Below are 23,041 nucleotides of genomic sequence, written 5' to 3' on the forward strand. Positions count from 1 at the left end.
GGTGTTATTGAGTCAGATATAGCAAGTGGGCAATATGTGGTGCTTTGGTGAAAGATAGAAAACCCCTATTCAAGTGTATCTAGTCACTGGTGCAATTGCATCGGGCAATGTGGGGAAATTCCTTCCTGGGTCTCCCCAGTTCAGGCAGGTGCTTAACCGCAGCCCTGACTCCAATCACATGACTTTAGAGGGCCTGCTGACATGCTTAAGTGCCTAACTGTGCTGGAGCCTGACAGCTGCCTGTAGCAAACACATCAAGAATACAGTTTGATTAGTCCAATCATAACAGAACAAGCTATTAGACCAGGCTGAACAATCTTGAAATTTCTATTCAAAATTTCACTGAAATTTGACGGGGAAAAGAATTCTCATTCTATTCCGCCCCGTTTTTTCAATCGTCTTGAATACCTGTAAATATTGCTGACCCTGAAATGATCCATCCCTTTTAAAACGGATTTGACAGAGCTGAGTGAATAACTGACACTAAATAATGTTGCCTTCATTTCTGTGTACATATTTTCTGTGAATGGGTCATGAAATGTTCCCGATTTCTCCAGTGAAAAATTCTTAGGCTGCAGATTGTTCGCAATAAGCTCTTCACCAGTGTGTTGGTTAATTATGTGAGCTACCCGGCAGTGTCTCCACTCCCTGGTTTGACATGTAGGTGAATAACACAATGTGAATGGGGAATTTTCATTCAATTCCCTACCTCAGCTTTGCACTCACTGAGTGTCTGAGCAGCCATGCTTTGCATTCGATTTTTCACAAGCATTCGCAGTGACTGATATCCAGCGCATACAGGTTAATGGAAAGGGAACATAAAAGGCTCATGAGCATGTCAGATCCACATGTGGTTTGGCATTCAAATAAAGATGCATGGCATCTCCCCTCCCCCTGCCATATTTACTTAGTGCTAGTATTTGACTCCATTATCCATTGTCCTGGATAGTATTTGAGGGCAACAATATCAGACTTTCACAGCATAATGCACCTCCTGACAGCTGTGAAACGTACTCTGAGCTCTTCATTCTTCTGCAGTTTGATTCACTTGCCACTTCCAAGCACCTCAGTGTAGAACAACTTAGGGGAGAGCCTGAAAGTGGAAACGCCAATCAAAGCACAGCGCTTCACTCTGTAAGGGTACGTCTACACTACAGCGCTAATTCGAACTAACTTAGTAAATTAGTTAATTCGAATTAGTTAATTCGAACTAAGCTAATTCGAATTAGCGCAGCTAGACTTAAAAACTAGTTCGAATTAGCGTTTTGCTAATTCGAACTAGCATGTCCACACGGAGTGGACCCTGAACAGAGGTTAAAGATGGCCGGAAGCAGTGTCGGCAGGGCATCAGATTAGGATTTAGAGCGTGGAGCTGCTGTCTCAGGCTAGCTGAGGGCTGTGCTTAAAGGGACCCGACCCCCACCCCGGACAGACAGTTCTCAGGGTTCCCCGCTTGCAAAGCAGTCCTGGCTTGGAGTGCCCTGAGTGCCCACACGCGGAACATCACAGCACTCGGCCATCAGCCCGGCTGCACTTGCCGCAGGCTGCCATCTGGGGGGAGGGAACAATCGGGGGGCTGCAGGAGAGCTTCCACCCCCAGAAGCCCGCAGAGCCAGCCCAGTCCTCCCCATCGGGGGCGCGTACCCCATTCCTCCCTCACCTCCTTCCACTTACCCTTCCCTAGCCCCCCTTCCTGATGTACAAAATAAAGAAAACGTGTGTTCAAAAATAAAATCTTTCTTTATTGAACAAAACTGGGGGCGACTGGGAAAAAGAGGTGGGAGAGGGGAAGAGAGAGGCTGGGAGAGGGGAGGGCAACTAAAATGATCAGGGGTTTGGAACAGGTCCCATATGAAGAGAGGCTAAAGAGACTGGGACTTTTCAGCTTAGAGAAGAGGAGACGGAGGGGGGATATGATAGAGGTCTATAAAAGCATGAGTGGTGTGGAGCGGGTGCATAAAGAAAAGTTCTCCATTAGTTCCCATAATAGAAGGACTAGAGGACACCAAAGGAAAGGAATGGGTAGCAGGCTTCAAACTAGTAACAGAAAGTTCTTCTTCACAAAGCAAAGAGTCAACCTGTGGAACTCCTTGCTGCAGGAGGCTGTGAAGGCTAGAACTAGAAGTAGTTAGATCAAGTCATAGAGGTTGGGTCCATGGAGTGGTATTAGCCAGGGGGTAGAAATAGTGTCCCTGCCCAAAGTTTGTGGAAGGCTGGAGATGGATGGCACGAGACAAATGGCTTGGTCACTGTCTTTGGTCCATCCCCTTCAGGGTACCTAGGGTTGGCTGCTGTCGGTGGACAGGCTATTGGACTAGATGGACCTTTGGTCTGACCCAGTACGGCCATTCTAAGCTCTGGGCTCAGGGTTGGGGGTCTCAGTGGACCACCCTGATTTTCATGCAAACTTGTTCCTGGGTGGCCAGGCTGGCAGCTCTCCTGCCCTAGACGGCCACTTTCCTGTGCCTAGTGCGGAGTTCGTGGACGAGGTCCACGATGTCTGCACTAGACCAGGCGGGTGCCCGCCTCTTGCGGTCCTGGCCCTGAGAGCCGCCAGCCTGGTCCCGGGAAGAGGCGGAGGACTGAGGGGCATCGTGTGGCTAGCTCATGGCGTGCCAGGTGCAGGGTCTGCTGGCTGGGTGCTGGCAGGCTTGCACCTGGCACGGGCACCGTAGCCAGCCCGTGCCCCTTTAAGGGCTCCGGGGCCGGGAGGGGGGCATGCGAGTTTCCCTGGTGGTGCCCAGAGTGGCCACCAGGGAAAGCTGGGGAGGGCTAGCCTCCCACTAGTTCGAATTAAGGGGCTACACAGCCCTTAATTCGAACTAGTAAGTCCTCGTGCAATGAGGTTTACCTAGTTCGAACTAAGCGCTCCGCTAGTTAGAATTAAGTTCGAACTAGCAGAGCGCTAGTGTAGCGCCTATGAAAGTTAATTCGAACTAACGTCCGTTAGTTTGAATTAACTTTGTAGTGTAGACATACCCTAAGGTATCTAGAGCCGCCTACTTCCTCTGTCAATGAAATTGGTCCATGAACATAACTGGACAGTCAGAAGTAATGTGTCTAGAACAACCCTCCTTTCATGCTATTCACCTAGAACTCTCTGGTCTTCTTTCAATGTGCATAAAAACAGGGAGGTCTAGTCTAATATCAAGCAACAGGATATCATGAGGGAAAGAAGAATTCTAGTACTGGACAAGGATCTGTGTGAGAATAAGGAAAACAGTATTACCCCTAAAGCTTCTATGTCTCTCTGCTTCACTGTAGAAAGTCTTCCCCGGTCTGTAACAGCTTCCTGCAATAGACTTAAAGAAACAGTACCTGTAGCCTCACAAGAACCCAAATAACTACTAGGAAAATTGATTTCTCATACGTACCTCAGTGCACACGCAGAGTGGCACCTAACGGTACTTTGCATACCGCTTCTGACGCTTAGGAGGACACCATGAAAATAAGGTAATTTATCAGCCCTTTTGAAGACCTCGGTTCCTGGCTCCCGCACTAGCCTGCTCATGACACCCAAGAGCTGTGCTCACCTGACTGCTCTGCTGCAGACTGGCATGTGCCAGCGACCCACAACAGAGCCCAGTGTCAACTCCTTGCCCTCAGCTGAGTCAGCTAATTAACCTGAGCCCCTGATTGGCTGAATACACCAACCTAGGGCACCAGACTTTCAGCTGATGCTAATGGCTTTGTGTTGATTTGCACCAGATGAGGGCGTGGTATAGTGAGGCAGGATCCTAGCTGACCTAAGCGTAATTAGAAGCTATAGTGACCAAGCAGGGAAAAGCTCCGTCTGGGCACGTCTACACTAGAGGGAATTATCAAAGCTGCCGCTGTCAATTTTCCAGGGTTGGAAGGAGCGGGCCTAGTGAAGACAGCTCATTCGAACTGGGAGGGGTGCTCCGGTCAGTCCTGTCCCATGAGGAGTAAGGGAAGTCAAAGGGAGAGGGGACAGCTCCAAAAGCTGAGTTAAGCTACTTCGACTTCATCTGTGCAATTGACGTAGCTGAAGTTGCGCATTTTAATTCGACCTTGTCCCGTAGTGTAGATGCGCCCTTTGTTATTACCAGTCTTTGGCTCCCCATTTTCCCCTGTTTGTGGTTGCTTGCTGATTGATAATGCAGCTGCTTAATCCGTCTGTGGCTCTCTCCCTCCCCTTGCTTCCAGTATGATGCACTGGGCTTATTAAATGCACCGTGCATCACACACAGGGTGGGGGACTCTTCCTTTCATTTGCTAAAGTGCAAGGCATGCTGCAGCCGGGCTGAGCACAGAACATTCCCCTGGCCCGGGGGGAGAGGCTGTTCAGAACAAGCGGCGCCTGAGGATGCCCTTGGCGAGGTGAAGCATTAGTATGGCAGCACAGCGCTCAGCAGGAGCTCATTTGAATGAGGCGTCTGTGGAGGGCTCCTCTCCCTGTGGAATGAAATCCAGCAGCCAGTGAAGCACAATGGAAATTAATCACCTGGACTAGCACGCTGCCTGCTCTGGCGCAGGGGAGCCGACAGCTTCCGCCGGCTCTGTGTGGCACTGCCGCTTTGAAACTTCGTGGCGACATTTCAAAGGGGACGGTATCACACAGCTGATCCTGTGCTGTGCTGCCCCTTTGAAACGCCACCTCGGCATTTCAAAGGGGCAGCGCCCCATGGAGCCCGGGGTCAGCTCCGTGAGGCGCTGCTTTGAAATGCCAAGGCGGTGATTCAAAGGGGCAATGCTGCACAGCTGATCCTGGCTGAGCGACACTGCCCCTTTCAAACACTGCCACGGCAGTTGTGTGGAGCCCTGAGTCAGCTGGGGGCTCAACTCCCCAGCTGATCCTGGGTTCCACCACAGCACACAGAGCCCAGGGTCAGCTGGGGAGTCATAACACTTCCTTATTCATTTTCTCCACAACATTGGATGACTGTATTTTTTTATCTTAAAATACAGCTGACCCTGGGCTCCGAGTGGCATTTCAAAATGGCAGTGCAGCAGGAACTGCCCCTTTGAAACACCGCCACAGCATTTGTGAGGAGCCTGGGGTAAGATGGGGAGTTCCAGCGCAATGCGCAGAGCCCTGGGTCGAATCCTGGGTTCTGGGGAAGTGCCGTGCAGAGCCTGGGATCAGCTGGGAAGTCCCCCGCTGACTCTGGGCCCTGAGTGGCATTTCAAAGTGGCAGTGCAGCATGGAGCCCAGAGTCAGTGGGGTACTATGAGTCCCCTGCTGACCCTGGGCTCCATGAGGTTGCTTCCTCTTTGAAATGCATGAGAGTACCCACGGGGGCCTCTTGTACATTTCAAAGCTGGCATGCCTCATGCAGCCAGGAGTCAGCAGGACTTCCATTGACTACTCAACTAATAAATTACTCAATATTTAACAGCCTTAGTCTAAACATAGCATCAGGCATCACTGCATGAACACAACAACCCTTAAATTCTGTGTGTAAACATCAGACAGGGCCATTCCATTTCCCTGACATCCCTTCTCCACAAACAATTCAGCATGTGTGTCTGTTCTATGCACTGCACAGCAGTTCTCGGCGCACTGCGTTCCCTGATCTGCACTGGCAGCAGCCCCTTTACACTGCACAGCAGTTCTCGGCGCACTGCGTTCCCTGATCTGCATTGGCAGCAGCCCCTTTACACTGCACAGCAGTTCTCGGCGCACTGCTCCTTGATCTGCACTGGCAGCAGCCCCTTTACACTGCACAGCAGTTCTCGGTGCACTGCGTTCCCTGATCTGCACTGGCAGCAGCCCCTTTACACTGCACAGCAGTTCTCGGCGCACTGCGTTCCCTGATCTGCACTGGCAGCAGCCCCTTTACACTGCACAGCAGTTCTCGGCGCACTGCGCTCCCTGATCTGCACTGGCAGCAGCCCCTTTACACTGCACAGCAGTTCTCGGCGCACTGCGTTCCCTGATCTGCACTGGCAGCAGCCCCTTTACACTGCACAGCAGTTCTCGGCGCACTGCGCTCCCTGATCTGCACTGGCAGCAGCCCCTTTACACTGCACAGCAGTTCTCGGCGCACTGCACTCCCTGATCTGCACTGGCAGCAGCCCCTTTACACTGCACAGCAGTTCTCGGCGCACTGCGCTCCCTGATCTGCACTGGCAGCAGCCCCTTTACACTGCACAGCAGTTCTCGGCGCACTGCGCTCCCTGATCTGCACTGGCAGCAGCCCCTTTACACTGCACAGCAGTTCTTGGCGCACTGCACTACCTGATCTGCACTGGCAGCAGCACTTTACACTGCACAGCAGTTCTCGGCGCACTGCTCCCTGATCTGGACTGGCAGCAGCCCCTTTACACTGCACAGCAGTTCTCGGCGCACTGCTCCCTGATCTGCACTGGCAGCAGCCCCTTTACACTGCACAGCAGTTCTCGGCGCACTGCGCTCCCTGATCTGCACTGGCAGCAGCCCCTTTACACTGCACAGCAGTTCTCGGTGCACTGCGTTCCCTGATCTGCATTGGCAGCAGCCCCTTTACACTGCACAGCAGTTCTCGGCGCACTGCGCTCCCTGATCTGCACTGGCAGCAGCCCCTTTACACTGCACAGCAGTTCTCGGCGCACTGCGCTCCCTGGTCTGCACTGGCAGCAGCCCCTTTACACTGCACAGCAGTTCTCGGCGCACTGCGCTCCCTGGTCTGCACTGGCAGCAGCCCCTTTACACTGCACAGCAGTTCTCGGCGCACTGCGTTCCCTGATCTGCACTGGCAGCAGCCCCTTTACACTGCACAGCAGTTCTCGGCGCACTGCGCTCCCTGATCTGCACTGGCAGCAGCCCCTTTACACTGCACAGCAGTTCTCGGCGCACTGCGCTCCCTGATCTGCACTGGCAGCAGCCCCTTTACACTGCACAGCAGTTCTCGGCGCACTGCGCTCCCTGATCTGCACTGGCAGCAGCCCCTTTACACTGCACAGCAGTTCTCGGCGCACTGCGCTCCCTGATCTGCACTGGCAGCAGCCCCTTTACACTGCACAGCAGTTCTCGGCGCACTGCGTTCCCTGATCTGCACTGGCAGCAGCCCCTTTACACTGCACAGCAGTTCTCGGCGCACTGCGCTCCCTGATCTGCACTGGCAGCAGCCCCTTTACACTGCACAGCAGTTCTCGGCGCACTGCGTTCCCTGATCTGCACTGGCAGCAGCCCCTTTACACTGCACAGCAGTTCTCGGCGCACTGCGCTCCCTGATCTGCACTGGCAGCAGCCCCTTTACACTGCACAGCAGTTCTCGGCGCACTGCACTCCCTGATCTGCACTGGCAGCAGCCCCTTTACACTGCACAGCAGTTCTCGGCGCACTGCGCTCCCTGATCTGCACTGGCAGCAGCCCCTTTACACTGCACAGCAGTTCTCGGCGCACTGCGCTCCCTGATCTGCACTGGCAGCAGCCCCTTTACACTGCACAGCAGTTCTTGGCGCACTGCACTACCTGATCTGCACTGGCAGCAGCACTTTACACTGCACAGCAGTTCTCGGCGCACTGCTCCCTGATCTGGACTGGCAGCAGCCCCTTTACACTGCACAGCAGTTCTCGGCGCACTGCTCCCTGATCTGCACTGGCAGCAGCCCCTTTACACTGCACAGCAGTTCTCGGCGCACTGCGCTCCCTGATCTGCACTGGCAGCAGCCCCTTTACACTGCACAGCAGTTCTCGGTGCACTGCGTTCCCTGATCTGCATTGGCAGCAGCCCCTTTACACTGCACAGCAGTTCTCGGCGCACTGCGCTCCCTGATCTGCACTGGCAGCAGCCCCTTTACACTGCACAGCAGTTCTCGGCGCACTGCGCTCCCTGGTCTGCACTGGCAGCAGCCCCTTTACACTGCACAGCAGTTCTCGGCGCACTGCGTTCCCTGATCTGCACTGGCAGCAGCCCCTTTACACTGCACAGCAGTTCTCGGCGCACTGCGCTCCCTGATCTGCACTGGCAGCAGCCCCTTTACACTGCACAGCAGTTCTCGGCGCACTGCGCTCCCTGATCTGCACTGGCAGCAGCCCCTTTACACTGCACAGCAGTTCTCGGCGCACTGCGCTCCCTGATCTGCACTGGCAGCAGCCCCTTTACACTGCACAGCAGTTCTCGGCGCACTGCGCTCCCTGATCTGCACTGGCAGCAGCCCCTTTACACTGCACAGCAGTTCTCGGCGCACTGCACTCCCTGATCTGCACTGGCAGCAGCCCCTTTACACTGCACAGCAGTTCTCGGCGCACTGCGCTCCCTGATCTGCACTGGCAGCAGCCCCTTTACACTGCACAGCAGTTCTCGGCGCACTGCGCTCCCTGATCTGCACTGGCAGCAGCCCCTTTACACTGCACAGCAGTTCTCGGTGTACTGCACTCCCTGATCTGCACTGGCAGCAGCAGCAGCATGTGTGTGAGAGGGAAGGGTGGCACTGGGAGCAGAGCAGATGTAGGGGGCAGCAGCACAGGGAGCACTGGCTGCTGACTCACCCCTTATTAGCCAGGAGACCAAGAGCTGAAGGCAGAGTTTCTTGCCAAAATCATTAGCAGCTTGGTCGCTGGCCCTGTCTGTTTAGGGCTGATTTGCTTCGGCTCTCTAGAGCAGTGTTTCTGAAAGTGCACCACAAAATCACTTTCAGAAACACATTAACTGGCCGCCCTGGCTTGTTTGTTTACTGGCATCATGGCCGCAGAGCCTCTCGGCTCCCATTGGCTCCGTTTTGTCCTTTGCCGCCAAGGGGAGTCGCGGGAAGCAGTGGCTCAGTCCATGCTGCTTCCCGCGGCTTCCCTTGGCTGCAAAGGACGAAACGGAGCCATTGGGAGCTATGAGGCGCCGTGGCCACAGCGCCAGTAAATAAACAAACCGGGGCGGCCAGTTAATGTGTTTCTCAAAGTGATTTTGTGGCGCACTTTCAGAAACACTGCTCTAGAGAATGGCCATGCTAAAGCGTTGCAGAGCCTGTTTGGGGGGCTATTCTGCAGTTTCTGTTTAAAGTTTTGTGAACTAACAGAAGGGGAGTCTTTAACCAGTATTAGCTGGTTCTTAATAGGCTGATCAGGACACTGAGAGCCAATCTTAATTGGGTCTAAAAAGTTCCTGATTGACTTCAGGTGTCTCAATTGGCCTGTCTACCTTAACTGATTCTGGCAAGTTCTTGGCTGGTTTGGATTAGCCCTTTTTGCCTTACCTAGGGAAGGAGATTCATGCTGGGGGTAATATACTTGCCTTCTATTACTCTACTGCAGCCATCTGGCCTGGCCCTGGCACATTAGTGATTAAAGGAATCCTGACATAAGTTCATTCATAGTAAGTAGATGGGGGGTTGGGACCATGTCCTTGAAATCTTTTAAGGAAACAATCCTCAAAGTGCTGAAGCCTTCCCAAGGACGTAGTTGACAAATCATCAAGTACAAAATTGTATCCAACTTCTCTGTATTTCTTAATGCACCACGTTTATACTATTAGAGCAACATGTGAACATTAGTAACTCCTGTTGCTTATTCCCCACTAGAAGTCACAGCAATTCTTTGAGATGACATCACTGGCTGCTAGGGAAATGGCGATGATGTCACAAACAGGAGACTATGAGACCCAGTAAAAAATAAGAAAAAGCTGCTTACAGTAGAAGGACCCAATCCTGGGTCGAATTCAGCTCTGGCCCAAATGGGTGTCTTACCTTCCATGTGTAGTTCACCTGCTTACACCAGGGCTGAATATGGCCCATGAAGTTAACACAAAGACTCTTAATCATTAAAAGGGGAGAGAAAAGGGGGCCTCCAGCAACAGACAGTAAAAAGAGGGGGAATGGACCATTTCTGCTTCCAACAAGTTCACCACCTAAACACCCTCATTGAATGATAATAGCACAAGTGCCTGGGACACCACCAGCAAGGGAAGTGAAATCTGACGAGTGCTCTTGGTGAATGTTGCTTGTGTGGCTCATCCCTCATACATGAGCTGCTTTCAGGCCCTTTGCTTCGGTGTGCTGGGGTGTCAGGATAGCCCTGGCGCATCCTACACCCCTTGCTGCTGCTCCTTCTCAGGCATCAGTGTGAAGGCCCAACATGGGTAATATTCCAGCGAGATGTTTGTTCAGTTCTTGCTGATGCTTATGCACCAACAACGAGGCTAGCAGTGTGGTTGGCTCTGCTGTGTTTAACAGCAGCCTGCTCACTCACTCTGTCGAGACCAGGACGTTCAGACAAAGCAGGTGGCTCGTGTTCATTTCCACCACCTCTGGCCTCCTCAGGGAGGATGCCTTTTAGACAAGGGGCCAAGCGAATCAGCCTGATGTTGGAGAATCAGCAGGATCTTAATGTGCGCCGATGCCAGCTGGTTAACGAGACAGTACCATTAAATTAACCCAGTGGTCCCCAACCTTTTGGGGCTGCCAGGCACCCGGGGGCAAGGGTCGCCCATGCGCTACGCCCCCGGGGCCAGCACAGTGCATGTGCCATGCGCCTGGGGCAGGACTGGCCCAAATTGTTCGGCAGGCACACATAAATGGCCGGGCGGGGACCACTGAATTAACCAATGGGGCCAGTGTCAATGAACAAGATATTAGGTGAGTCATTTCTCTGCTTTACTCCCATGACTGAATGCAGGGAGTCATGGTAGGGATGTGCAGAAGCTAGCACTATGGAAATCCAGAAAACCCTGCTGGTGAGTCTAGCTATTGCTTTAACAAGAATATTAAATAACGTAGATGAAGTGTTTGCACCATCATGGCCATATATTATAAGCTCTGTGGGGCAGGGACTGTGTCCTTCCTACTTTCTGTAGAGGGACTGGTGCACTTAGCTATAGTCTCTGGGGCATCCAGAGATATGTTTGGTGCCCATGGCATTGTGCTATATCCCTGCCTCGCTAGGACTGCCTAGCTAGCACTTGTGCTATTGTCAGACTGTCTACATCGGGATATGGAGTGGGTAGGAAATAGCATGAGAACCTCAACAATCAGACGCTGGGTTTGCAAAACCCACGCCCCAGGATCCACTTTATTCAAATTACCATCATTCTGAGCCCAGAGTGGGATAAAAGCTTCTGGCTTTTGCTCATCTCTAGGCAATAGTTAAATCATAGAACACTAGGACTGGAAGGGACCTCCATGGCAGTACCCAGTAATTTGTTCCCGTGTTTAACCACCCTGGCAGTTAGGAACTTTTTCCTAATGTCCAACCTAAACCTCCCTGCTGCAGTTTAAGCCCAGTGCTTCTTGTTCTATCCTCAGAGGCTAGGAAGAACAAGTTTTCTCCCTCCCTTTTAAATACCTGAAAACCGCTATCATGTGCCTTCTCAATCGTCTCCTTTCCAAACTAAACAAGCCCAATTCTTTGTCTTCCTTCATAGGTCACGTTCTCTAGACCTTTAATCATTCTTGTTGCTCTTCTCTGGACCCTCTCCAGTTTCTCCACATCTTTCTTGAAATGTGGTGCCCAGAACTGGACACAATACTCCAACTGAGGCCTAATCAGCGCAGAGTAGAGCGGAAGAATGACTTCTCGTGTCTTGCTCACAACACTCCTGTTCATGCATCCCAGAATCATGTTTGCTTTTTTTGCAACAGTGACACACTGTTGACTCAAATTTAGCTTGTGTTCCACTCTGACTCCTAGATCCCTTTCTGCCGTACTCCCTCCTAGACAGTCACTTCCCATTCTGTATGTGTGAGAAGGATTGTTCCTTCCTAAGTGAAGCACTTTGCATTTGTCTTTATTAAACTTCATCCTGTTTACCTCAGATCATTTCTCTGGTTTGTCCAGGTCACTATGACCCTGTCCTCCAAAGCAGTTGTGGGTGCTATGGGAGCTCTGCTAATCAGCTGGGTGGTGTTAGAATCTTTCCTAGGTGGCTGCCCAAGTGCTCAGCATACAAGGAACCTTGGGCATAAAGAGGGCAGGGCTGCAGTTGTTCACAGTGGCGTCTCTGCCTCTCCCTATCACTGCTGCGGATCAGTATCCATCTTGGCACTGCTATCCTGGGTGTGTTTTGTAACACGAAATGAAAGGCTGCCTTTTCAGATGCCAGAAGCTGGCAGAGCTCCATGGACTTCAAAGTCAGTTTGTGTTTGAACTGCAAACATATCGTCCCCCTGAGCTTGATTAGACGACAACAGGGAATCCAGGCACTCCTCAAATTCCACATAATAGAAAAATGAATCAGAAGCATGTGGCCCTGTATAAAATAGATCCTCAGTCAGTTCACCGCCAGGGACCACAGTTGCTCAGAGAGATCTTTCATTGGGCCAACTTCTGTTGATAAGAGAGACACACTTTCAAGCCACACAGAGCTCTGCTTCTACCGCCTCGTTCCTCAGACACGAGGCTTTCCTTAAGGGGCTAGCGAGATGATGGCACGCATGTGATCGCTGCTTGGATTGATACTTCATTTCCTTTTGTTCATAGGGTCAATAAGGCAAGTGTCAGTACTAGGATTAAACAAGGCCATTGGTTGTATTATCTGGCTCTTAATAAAAATAAAATAATAACGGGTTATTATATATTAATAATTGGTTCTCTTTCTCAGTCAATCTGGGTCAGTAGTGACTGTGTCAGAAAACTGCCCTCTCGGGAGCTCCCAGTACCTCTTCCCGGGGGATTTGTACCCTTGCACTTCCAGTTGAGGCCTTCACCAAAGGGAATTGCCTGCATGCAGCGTGGGACCCCTCTGTCCAAGGGAGCAGGACTTGTGTCTGTTCTGAACAAACGACACTAAGAAAACAGCTGAGGGCATCACCAATTTCCCCTCCCCCATAAACTGAGGTGGGCTGGCTGGGAAACAGAAATCACATTTTGCAAAATGTTTTAAAAAGTGTGTGTTTGAATTATTTTGGCATTTGAATTTACACAAAAATAAACATTTTGCATGGACAATTTAGATAAACTTTTTTTTTTTTTTTTTAATTTTTGACCTCTTCCAGGTACCCTCTCTTGCCGTGCAGGGAGGAGCCGGTGGTCAATCTCAATTGGCCAGGACTCAGCTAAAGGCCAGAAGAAGAGGAAAGGAAGTGAGCCTTTGCCCTCCTGACCTGATCTGGCAGAGGATGTGAGGCCGTCGCTGTGATTGGCTTCACCAGGTGCCAGTAAGGACTCGCATGCTACGTTAGCACTGGATCACTTCATTGACGCACAGCTGGACGGTGCCTTATGAGTGGACATCAGGGAACCAAGACCAAAGCCAGGTTGTGAGGCAATGGGATTTGCTGCAAAAATAAGAGTCTGCCCATTCAGCAGCTCATCAGGAGAAATAACTGCTACTGAGGCAAGAGGAAGCTGGTTGCCCTCAGCCCGGTAAGTACAAAGACAAAGTTGTGTCTCAGATGCATGCTGGGAAAGAGGATTCCAGCCATCCTCACAAGAGCCCTACTTGCCCCTGGCCATGGAGCTCTGGCCCTAGGAAGAAAAGGGGAGAGGGATGTAGGAGGCTCTGGCAGTGCTTTGTCATCTGAGGAGCCCTGTACACAGGGGAGAGCTTGCTGTGATGGAGCACAGGAAGAATCTGGCCCCTAATGTTCAAGCCACATGAGTCATCCAGTCCTTCAAGCTGACTGGCCTGTGGAACATGCACCACATCTGGAATCCTGAGCTCCACTCCACAGCCAGTTAGCCAGAGTCCGAGTGCTGTGGGGTAGAGGGAAGAGGAGGTGAAATCAGTGAAACCAGTTGGGTACATTTTTGATGGAATCTTATTGGTTTGTTTGCAAAACATGTGCACACAGTCCATTTTCCCATTATGCGTGCTAGAAACAAACAGCAGCAGGCAGTTTCCTTGCTTAGAAATCCCCAGGGCTGCTATTCCAGCACATTCTGTGCCCACAAGTCCTGCAGCAGCATCCTCTCAGGGTCATGCTCACCATGCCTTGACTGTCTGCCTCCAGGACACAAGGCACGGAGCCCATCTGCTCGCTCCTGCGTTAGCCCCTCCCTTGAGCAGCCCCCTCCCACACACAATTATTGGCAGCTATTTTGACTACAGAAGGGGTTTGGATTGCTTGAAAGAGTGCGAGGCATCCCCTGATTCTTTTGGTCCCTCGCTGGCAGTAATGAGCTTTCAACATGAGCCAGAGGGAGCATTGGCTCCACAGTGTATGCTCCCCAGATACTGGTGAAAACTGCAGGGTGTGGCCTATGGAAAGCAATTATAGCCAGTCTTCTGTTGCGCACAAGTATAAATGTCATCTCAAGTCATGCCTCCTGCTTGCAGAGGTGGTTTTGGTCTGTGGATCTTCTGTGTGCTGCTTTTTGAGTGAGCTGTTCCATCTTGTCATGCACTCTGACCAAGCCAGGATGGGTATTTCCTGGCGGTGGCAGAACAGCTGCTCTTTGAGCACTTCACTTCTTTTTTTCTTTCTTTCCCCACCCAGCATCTCAAATTTCATCAGCCTTTTGCACAATGACTTGCTAAAGAGTGTGTAATAACCCTGAGGCAAGCGCAGGATCAACTTAGTGCCAATCCGTTTTACCCTGACCACACATGGCCACAATCCCTGCCGGCCTCTTCCTGACGCATGGACCTGGCAGTGGAGATATCCTCTGCGCAGGGAGGTTACAAAAATAATTCTTCAGGAATAAGACAAAAGAATAGTCCGGGAGGGTGCAGTTTAAAAAGGTCATGAAATGAAAGAATCCATTCAGAGCTGCACATTAGCAAAGACATTGTTGACCCTGAGTGACTTGCTCCCTTATCAGATTTATGCAACCCAGATAAGGTTTTGGTGATGCAAATATTCCCCTGGCTTGGGTCGTGTTGGGCCCACAACTTGCACTGATGCCTGTAGTACAAGACATGAAATCAGTACAAGTGAGAGGAGTAGCTCAGCTCGACTTGCAGCGTAGCTACAAACATTGTCCTGTGATCCCCTGACGCTGGCCTGTCCCTCACCAAGTTGCTGTGGCTGGCAGGGATGTTTACATCTCTGAGATCCCCTTCCACGGAACTGGTAATTCTGTGAGTGCCTGTTCTCTAACCATGCTGGCAGTGCCTGAAATCCAAATAAAGGTCACATGGGCCACGTCCCCTCGAGTCCTGGAGAAGACATCAAATTGGAGCTTAAAGAACAATCTCTTTGGCCCAGGCCAGAACTAGGGAGCACAAGGCTTCCATTCAGAAAGGTACTTACGCACGTGCTTAACTCTGGGAGTGCTCACATGCTCAGTGACTACCAGTGGGCCTGTGTACTTCTGGGCAGGCATGTGCTAACATGTGTTGCTTAGTCTGAGAGTGAGAACGCTGGGAGAGCAACAGGGTGGGTCTGTAGCCAGCAGCCTGCTCTGCTCTGACTGTCACTCTGGGTAAGTCCTGTTTCTTCTCTACAAGAGGAACAGTGCACAGACCACGGAAGCCTTTTGAGTCACCTGGCAGACTAACCTGATTCGCATAGGAAATGTAAATCATGGGCCTGGCAAAAACAGGAGCCAAATGAGCAGCTGGCCAGAGTGCAAGGGCAAACCTCCAAAGTATGGGGAGACGGCAGAAGCTAACGTGTTCTGCTCTTCAATTCAGGAGCCCAACAACATGAAGCCCTCACACGCTGATGCTCGGCTCTGAAGCCGGGAGGCATCACAGAATAGAATCCTAGGGCTGGCAGAGACCTCAGGAGTCATTGAGTCCAGCCCCCTGCCCAAAGCAGGACCATCCCCAACTCAATCAACCCAGCCAGGGCTTTGTCAAGCCGGGACTTAAAAACTTCTCGGGATGGAGATTCTACCCCCTCCCTAGGGAACCCATTCCCAGGGGCGGATATAGGGCAGGGCGAGCGGGGCAGCCGTCCCGGGCCCCATGCTTCAAAAAGCCTTGCGCATGCGCCATGGCAAAGGGGGGCCCCGCGAAATTGTGCTGCCCTGGGCCCCGCAAAACGGTCATCTGCCCATTCCAGTGCTTCCCCACCCGCCTAGGGAAATAGTTTTTCCTAATATCCAACCTAGACCTCCCCCACTTCAACTTGAGCCCATTGCTCCTCGTTCTGCATCCGTCACTACTGAGAACAGCCTCTCTCCAGCCTCTTTGGAACCTCCCTTCAGGAAGTTGAAGTCTGCTCTCAAATCCCCCCTCACCATTCTCTTCTGCAGACTAAATAGACCCAACTCCCTCAGCCTCTCCTCATAGGTCATGTGTTCCAGCCCCCTCATCATTTTGGTTGCCCACCGCTGGACCCTCTCCAATGCGTCCACATCCTTTCTGTAGTGGGGGGCCCAGAACTGGACACAATACTCCAGATGTGACCTCACCAGAGCCGAATAAAGGGGAATAATGACATCTCTAAATCTGCTGGCAATTCTCTTCCTAATGCAACCTAATATGCCATGCACCTTCTTGGCTACAAGGGCACACTGTTGACTCATATCTAGCTTCTCATCCACTGTAATCCCCAGGTCCTTTTCTGCCGAACCGCTACTTAGCTAGTCAGTCCCCAGCCTGTAACACTGCCTGGGATTCTTCCGTCCCAAGTGCAGGACTTTATACTTGTCCTTGTTGAACCTCATCAGATTTCTTTTGGCCCAATCCTCTAATCTGTCTAGGTCTTGGACCCTCTCCCTGCCCTCCAGCATATCTACCTCTCCGCCTAGCTTAGTGTCATCCGCAAACTTGCTCAGGGTGCAATCCATACCCTTATTCAGTTCACTAATAAAGATGTTGAACAAAACCGGCCCTAGAACCGACCCTGGGGGCACTCTGCTTGAAACCGACCACCATCCTGACATCGAGCCGTTGATCACTACCCGTTGGGCCCAACAATCTAGCCAGCTTTCTGTCCTCCTTACAGTCCATTTATCCAATCCATACTTCCTTAACTTACTGGCAAGAAGATTGTGGGAGACCATATCAAAAGCTTTGCTAAAGTCAAGTACATGACATCCTCTGACTTCCCCATGTCCACAGAGCCAGTTACCTCATCATGGAAGCTAATCAGATTGGTCGGGCATGACTTGCCCTTCGTGAATCCATGTTGGCTATTCCTGATCACTTTCACCTCTTCCAAGTCTTCAAAATGGATTCCTTGCGGATCCCCTCCATGATTTTTCTGGGGGCTGAGGTAAAGCTGACTGGTCTGTAGGTCCCTGGATTGTCCTTCTTCCCTTTTTTAAAGATGGGCACTGCATTTGCCTTTCTCCAGTCATCCGAGATCTCTCCCGATCTCCACGAGTTTTCAAAGATAATGGCCAAAGGCTCTGCAATGACATTTGCCAACTCCCTCAGTACCCTCGGACGCATTAAATCCAGGCCCATGGATTTGTGTATGTTTAGCTTTTCTAAATAGTTCCTAACCCATTCTTTCCCCGCCGAGGGGAGGAGAGTGTAGTGGGGCCCCGACCAAACTCCACAGGGGATGGGGAGGGCGTACCCCATTTCATTCCTGGCTCTGAAAGCCAGCGTTGGCTCCACTCTTAGCCCCACCTCTCCCCCCCCCCCAAGTTTGGTACCAGTTCTTGTCCACCTTATTCCTTCCATGTCCCCCATTCTTGGAGCTGCGGTCCCACTCCTGGCCCTGGCTCTGAAAGGAGGCGGGATAGAGGTAAGAAGGGCATGAAGTAAAAAGTCTGAGGATGATTGATTTAAATCAATCATTTTATAACTTCTTTCAAGTTAAACTGGTGCAATTTGTAAGTGCAGATAGTCTAATAGTACTATAAATAATAAAAGCACAATAGAAATGCAATATGATCTATGGTTTTTCAGAAATCAAAGTTGCAAACACCCATTTCAAAATATCAAAGTATATTAGCTCACAAACAGGACTGTACAAATCTTTTACTCTTAACCCATTTATTGGCTGAAAGTTATGCTTCCTGAGAACATCTAATGCAAATAATTTCTTTAAAACTACATAATCTGCCCAATTTGCATCTTATTTATAACAAAAACCAATCTAGACTAACAATCTCTTTATAAAGTTTAAGCCTGATGTGATTTTAAATGATTGAATTATAAATCCATGAAACTCAGGACGTACAGTGGATACAGGGGCTGAAGTATGCTGTTTGTTAAGGCAATAATGAAACACACTATTGTAACCACTTAAGGAAATACATTAGCTGCTAACAAAGAGGAGCTTCTATAAAATCACGCAGTTCCTGTGCACTAAACCATGACGTTTTAAATCCTCCATCAAAACATTTTTTAAAAAGGAAAATAATGAAGCTGTTGAAATAAGACTGGCTCTGTGTAGCAAGCCACGTTTCCAATAATACAGTGAGTGACACATTCTTAAGCAAGTAACAGAGGAATTAATTTGCTACAATGAAAGTGTTCCTTTGCCTAAGAGGCCTTGTATAAATTTTGCATAATGCTAGGAAGCTATATATTCCCCCATTATAAACTTCCTTCAAGTAGAATTAATTAGCTCTAGGTCATTTCCTATTAACATGAGTACTAAAAATCAAGGAAATCATCACAGCTTGAACCTTTCTGGTCCAGCAACATCCATGGTCTGGCAGGACCATGGATGTTGCTGGACCAGAGAGCCCTGGCTCGGGGCAATGGAGTCCTGGTGCCCAGGGCAGCTTCAGAGTTACGGAGTGCCAGTGGCCCAGAGAAGAAGAGCCCTGGTGGCCCATGACCAGCCATAGAGCCCCGGCGACTTTGGAGCAGCCAAGCCTTGGGGGTCCCAGGGCAGCGTAATCTGGCAGCTTTGGGCCAGTGGAGACCCAGAAGTCCTGGGGCTGGCTAAAGAGCTGGGAGCCTGGTGACCCAGGGCCAGGGGAGCCTGGTGGAGGGGCCGGTCTCCCCTGGTCCAGCAAACTCCCCCTTTTGGGACTGGTCAGGTCCAACCTGTAGTTTGGCATTTACCTCCCCCTCAGTCTCTCTCTACACATCTTGCTACCCAAACACGCTCACATCCACAGCAAACGCCCTCTTATTTCCACTTCACGACCACCCACAGTTGCACATTCCATTCCTCACAATGACATTCATCCTTACTTCCAGCAGGGGCAGAGTTAAGGTTGTTTGGTGCCTGAATTGTGCATTCCATGCTTAAAATATTTAGTTTCTCTTTCTTTTAACCTTACCCTGAATTTCCCAGCTGTCTAATAACTCCTTTTAATATGACTTACAGTATTCTTGTAAAACCTTTTTCCTGAGAACTCACTGAGCTGTTCTCCTGCCTTTAACTCCCATTCCTGAAGGGTATGGAGTATGTATGTAGGTATAATATCCAATATGTGCACACATGCTGATGGCATAGTTAATGGAAACCTCAGGAAAGTGCATTTTTCCAGACAAAGTTTTCATGATGTGTCTCAAGGGGAAATGCTGCAATGAGAGCAACGGGCCAGATCATGCTCCTCCTGGATTTCCCCACTCTGAGGGTATGTCTACACTACCACCCTAGTTCGAACTAGGGTGGTTAATGGAGTCAATCGAAGTTGCAAATGAAGCCCAGGATTTAAATATCCCAGGCTTCATTTGCATTTTGCCGGGCGCCGCCATTTTTAAATCCCCGGTAGTTCAGACTCCGTGCCCGCAGCTACACGCGGCATGGAGTAGATAGTTCAAATTAGGCTTTCTAATTCGAACTACCGTTACTCCTCGTGGAACGAGGTGTAACGGTAGTTCGAATTAGAAAGCCTAATTCGAACTATCTACTCCATGCCGCGTGTAGCCGCGGGCACGGAGTCCGAACTACCGGGGATTTAAAAATGGCGGCGCCCGGCAAGATGCAAATGAAGCCTGGGATATTTAAATCCTGGGCTTCATTTGCAACTTCGATTGACTCCATTAACCACCCTAGTTCGAACTAGGGTGGTAGTTTAGACATACCCTAACACACAGGATGCCCACTCGGGATCTCGGCTTTTATTATTTAATAGCAGGGGTCTTTGTGATTTGTCCCCCCAAACAACCGCTGCAAAAGTGAGAGGGGACTTGCCCCCAAATTGCTCACAGGTGCCCGAGGTCACTGCTGTCTGCATGGAGACCATATGCATTTGTTCTGCAGGCCAGAAATCTCAGGCCCTGTAGCCACCCACTTGGCTCACCAATGGGCACATCATCCCCAGGCAAGACCCTCCCTCCTCCCCCCTCCCCACATTGCCCAGCGCCCGGCAAAGTCTGTCACCAGCCCTGTGGTCACTCGGAACGGCTTATGGTGCTCCTCGTGGCATAGAAAAAAGGGGATGTTCTTACCACAAACACTGCTTCCCCTCCCCCCAGCTCTGCCTCCTCTACCTGCCCCCCTGGAGCACCCGGGGCTTCCAAAAGGTGGTGATATGATGGCAATGTTGTGGACATGGCAACCCCCCTTCTAGGGTCTATCACCATCTAGGTCCATTAATTTTTCTCAAACTCTGCTCACACGTGTAACACGGCTTGTGGGGCAGGGTTACCCTTTGGTCACCCAACGGACCTCTGCTATGAGCAAAGAGGATCTCACCCTGCTATACAGGTCTTTGCTGGGCAGCTTGGGTCATTTAACTACAGGACACAGAAGTGAGAACAGCTGGGAAGAAGCTGCTGTTGGATTTTACTGGACTACCCTAAAATGGAACACAATGGACTCTTCTGAGTTCCAGCCTCCTCCTGGGAAGCTGAGTGAATCTTCATCATAATTCCCAATTCTTTCCAGTGCCACCTCATGTCCCATAAGCATGGATTTGTGAGCACCCCATCAATATGCACCCCGTCTCCTGCACCCCTTTTAAGTACTGAGCTTCTGGTAAACCAGTCCCATGGCCCAACGCACTGCATGCATGCACTGCAGGATAGCTGGTGATTAAAAAAAAATTAAAAACCAGCGTTCATCCTATAAATCCCTTGAGACAACTGCTAACTTACGAAGTGAGCAAACCTTTCTGCTGTCCTTTTTTTTTCAGCATTGACCCATTCTCGTTTCTGTCACGTGTATAATTTGTACACTGCAAGCAGTCCTAATTCATGTGAAGCCAAGAGGTAATAAAAGGGCCTATGAGCTTCTAACTTTACTTAGCTCTAGCTAGCTATGGTTTAGATAAAGAATTTTATACTATTCTCAACCCCAAACATTCCAAAACCAGGAGTCAGGGCCCTAAAACCCTGAGGTTTGATAAAATAATAAATTGGAGGTCTTTATATTTGCTTTCTGATTTTTGAGTCTTTAAAGATAGCATTCAAAGGGCATTTTCTGAAGTCATGTGCACTAGAAACTTGCTCAGTGAAGGTTAGATTTACACATTATCAAAGGATTCCAGGAACTAGGGATTTAAGAAAAACACTAAATACCAAGAGACTCGAGGTAAAACAATGAGTTGACAACTCTGTGTGGGTAACAGCTTCACCATGTGTTCTTAGTATCCCCCTATGTTGAAGTGTGTATTGTTTTCACTGTGCATTCTAGGACAATACAAAGGACCTTCACTGACACCGTAAGAAAATGTATCTATCAAACCAGGTTGGAACGTGATCAGATGAACTCCCACCTAATTTGTAAGAGTATAAAGACAGAATTAGGGTTTGACCCTGGCTTCCTTACACACTCACAATGCCCAGTGGACTTTGCTGGCAGCTCTGGTTGAACCAGGACTGTGCCATCTACTTAGCAGACCTTTGTCAACTTGCTGATTTATTTGCAAGAACTTTCCAGCATAGGGAAGGAAAGAGGCTAGCTAGCTGATCCAACTGTTACAGTCTGTCTAAATGAAAAAAGCAAATATTGCATCATTGCAAGTGTGAGCTGAGAAACTACCAACCACTTTTAGGTTCCAAAACCTGCTTTGCAGTTTTACTTTGTCATTTCCTTAATACAAGCCGTTAACACATTTTATAGTACTTTTTGAAACAAGTTAAGAAAATGTTCCCTGTCAATTGCCAAAAAATTTCATAGCCTATGGGGAGGGAAATTCATATTAATCTCATATTAATCTCATTTCATTTTGGAGGCCTGATCTTGAAGTTTTCGATCTAGACATCTGCATCACTCGGAACTGATTATATTTAAATACAGAGAGATTAGATGAGGGAGGTAACATTTGATCACACTAACTTCTGTTGGACAAAGAGACAGACTTTGGAGATTTATAGAACATCACTTTAAAATTCATACTTCTGTTAGAAAATGCTTTCCCTTTCATTATTAAAAGTATCATCTAAGATTACCATAACTGAAAGAGATTAGAGAAAGTGTCTCGCTCTGTTTTTGTTCAGTTTATTCACTTTCTGCTCTTAGTGTAGTGCTGCTACCCTGGTAAAACCAGAGGGTTAAGTCAGTTTCTCCAGTTTCATGCAGCAACAGGGGGGGGAAAACAGTTTAAAAAACAGGAAAATGTGATTTTAAAAACAAGTACAAAAACTGGAATAGGGAATGAGAAGCAGGTGCAATCACTGAACCTAATTTTAATTGATTGAGATGGATTCGATCTCCAGCTAATGCTGTCCCATTCCATACCTGTATGAATGGAGGGTCACTAACGGCAAATGTAAAAGAAGTAGAATAGGAAGTGCCTGACTTCATTTACCAGTGAAAGAACCATACAAAAAAAGGCAATAGCTTCTAATAGAAGCAACTTACCGAAGTAAACTGGCTTTCCACATATGGGGCAATATGAAATCATCTTTAGGGCTCCTCGGCGCAGAACACAGCATCGAGCACGGTTTGTAAAAACAGCCTTCTCTTCAGCCAAAGCAACAGGAAAACCATGGCCCACAGCAAGAAGCTGACGTGTTCTGCTTTTGAAGCAGGATATTGTGGTCATAGGTAAATGAGGGCACTGAAGTGTAAGAAGCTGAGATCAGGGGCCTGATTATTTTAAAAAGGATATTATCTTTTTGAACCAAAAACATTGACTTTAAAAAACACTTCTTTCCCATCACCAGAGGAGAAATGCTAGAACCTGTTTAGCTCCACCCTGTGCACATTGCTCGCAATACCTGCTGCAGATGCTCTTTATCCAGGACTCTCTGGGTATGTCTACACTACCCTCCTAATTCGAAATAGGAGGGTAATGTAGGCATACCGCAATTGCAAATGAAGCCCGGGATTTGAATTTCCCGGGCTTCATTTGCATAAAGCCGGCCGGCGCCATTTTTAAATGCCGGCAGTTCGAACCCCGTGCCGCGCGGCTACACGCGGCACGGAGTAGCTAGTTCGGATTAGGCTTCTAATCCGAACTAGCTGTACTCCT

General features: G+C 49.7%; 1 protein-coding gene and 1 long non-coding RNA gene across 3 annotated transcripts in view; one reads left to right on the forward strand and one right to left on the reverse strand.

The window, feature by feature from the left end:
* Positions 1-22,602, reverse strand: part of LOC102448085 (cysteine-rich protein 1-like) — a 40,315-nt gene extending 17,713 nt beyond the window's left edge. Inside the window, exon 1 of one of the 2 annotated variants that reach the window (XM_075931280.2) lies at positions 22,429-22,602. Coding sequence is in view for 1 of the 2 variants with exons in the window: in XM_089779147.1 (XP_089635273.1) it covers positions 22,429-22,471 (43 nt within the window). In the remaining variant the exon portion in view is untranslated. The remainder of the gene's footprint in view (positions 1-22,428) is intronic. The other variant, XM_089779147.1, reaches the window with a different exon arrangement.
* Positions 1-23,041, forward strand: part of LOC112545670 (uncharacterized) — a 153,195-nt gene that overhangs the window by 57,624 nt on the left and 72,530 nt on the right. The window contains exon 2 of the long non-coding RNA XR_003089204.3: positions 12,868-13,237. This is a non-coding gene — a long non-coding RNA (uncharacterized LOC112545670). The remainder of the gene's footprint in view (positions 1-12,867; positions 13,238-23,041) is intronic.

This window comes from Pelodiscus sinensis, chromosome 6, assembly GCF_052426305.1.
Source record: "Pelodiscus sinensis isolate ZL-2025 chromosome 6, ASM5242630v1, whole genome shotgun sequence".
Lineage (NCBI taxonomy): Eukaryota > Metazoa > Chordata > Testudines > Trionychidae > Pelodiscus > Pelodiscus sinensis.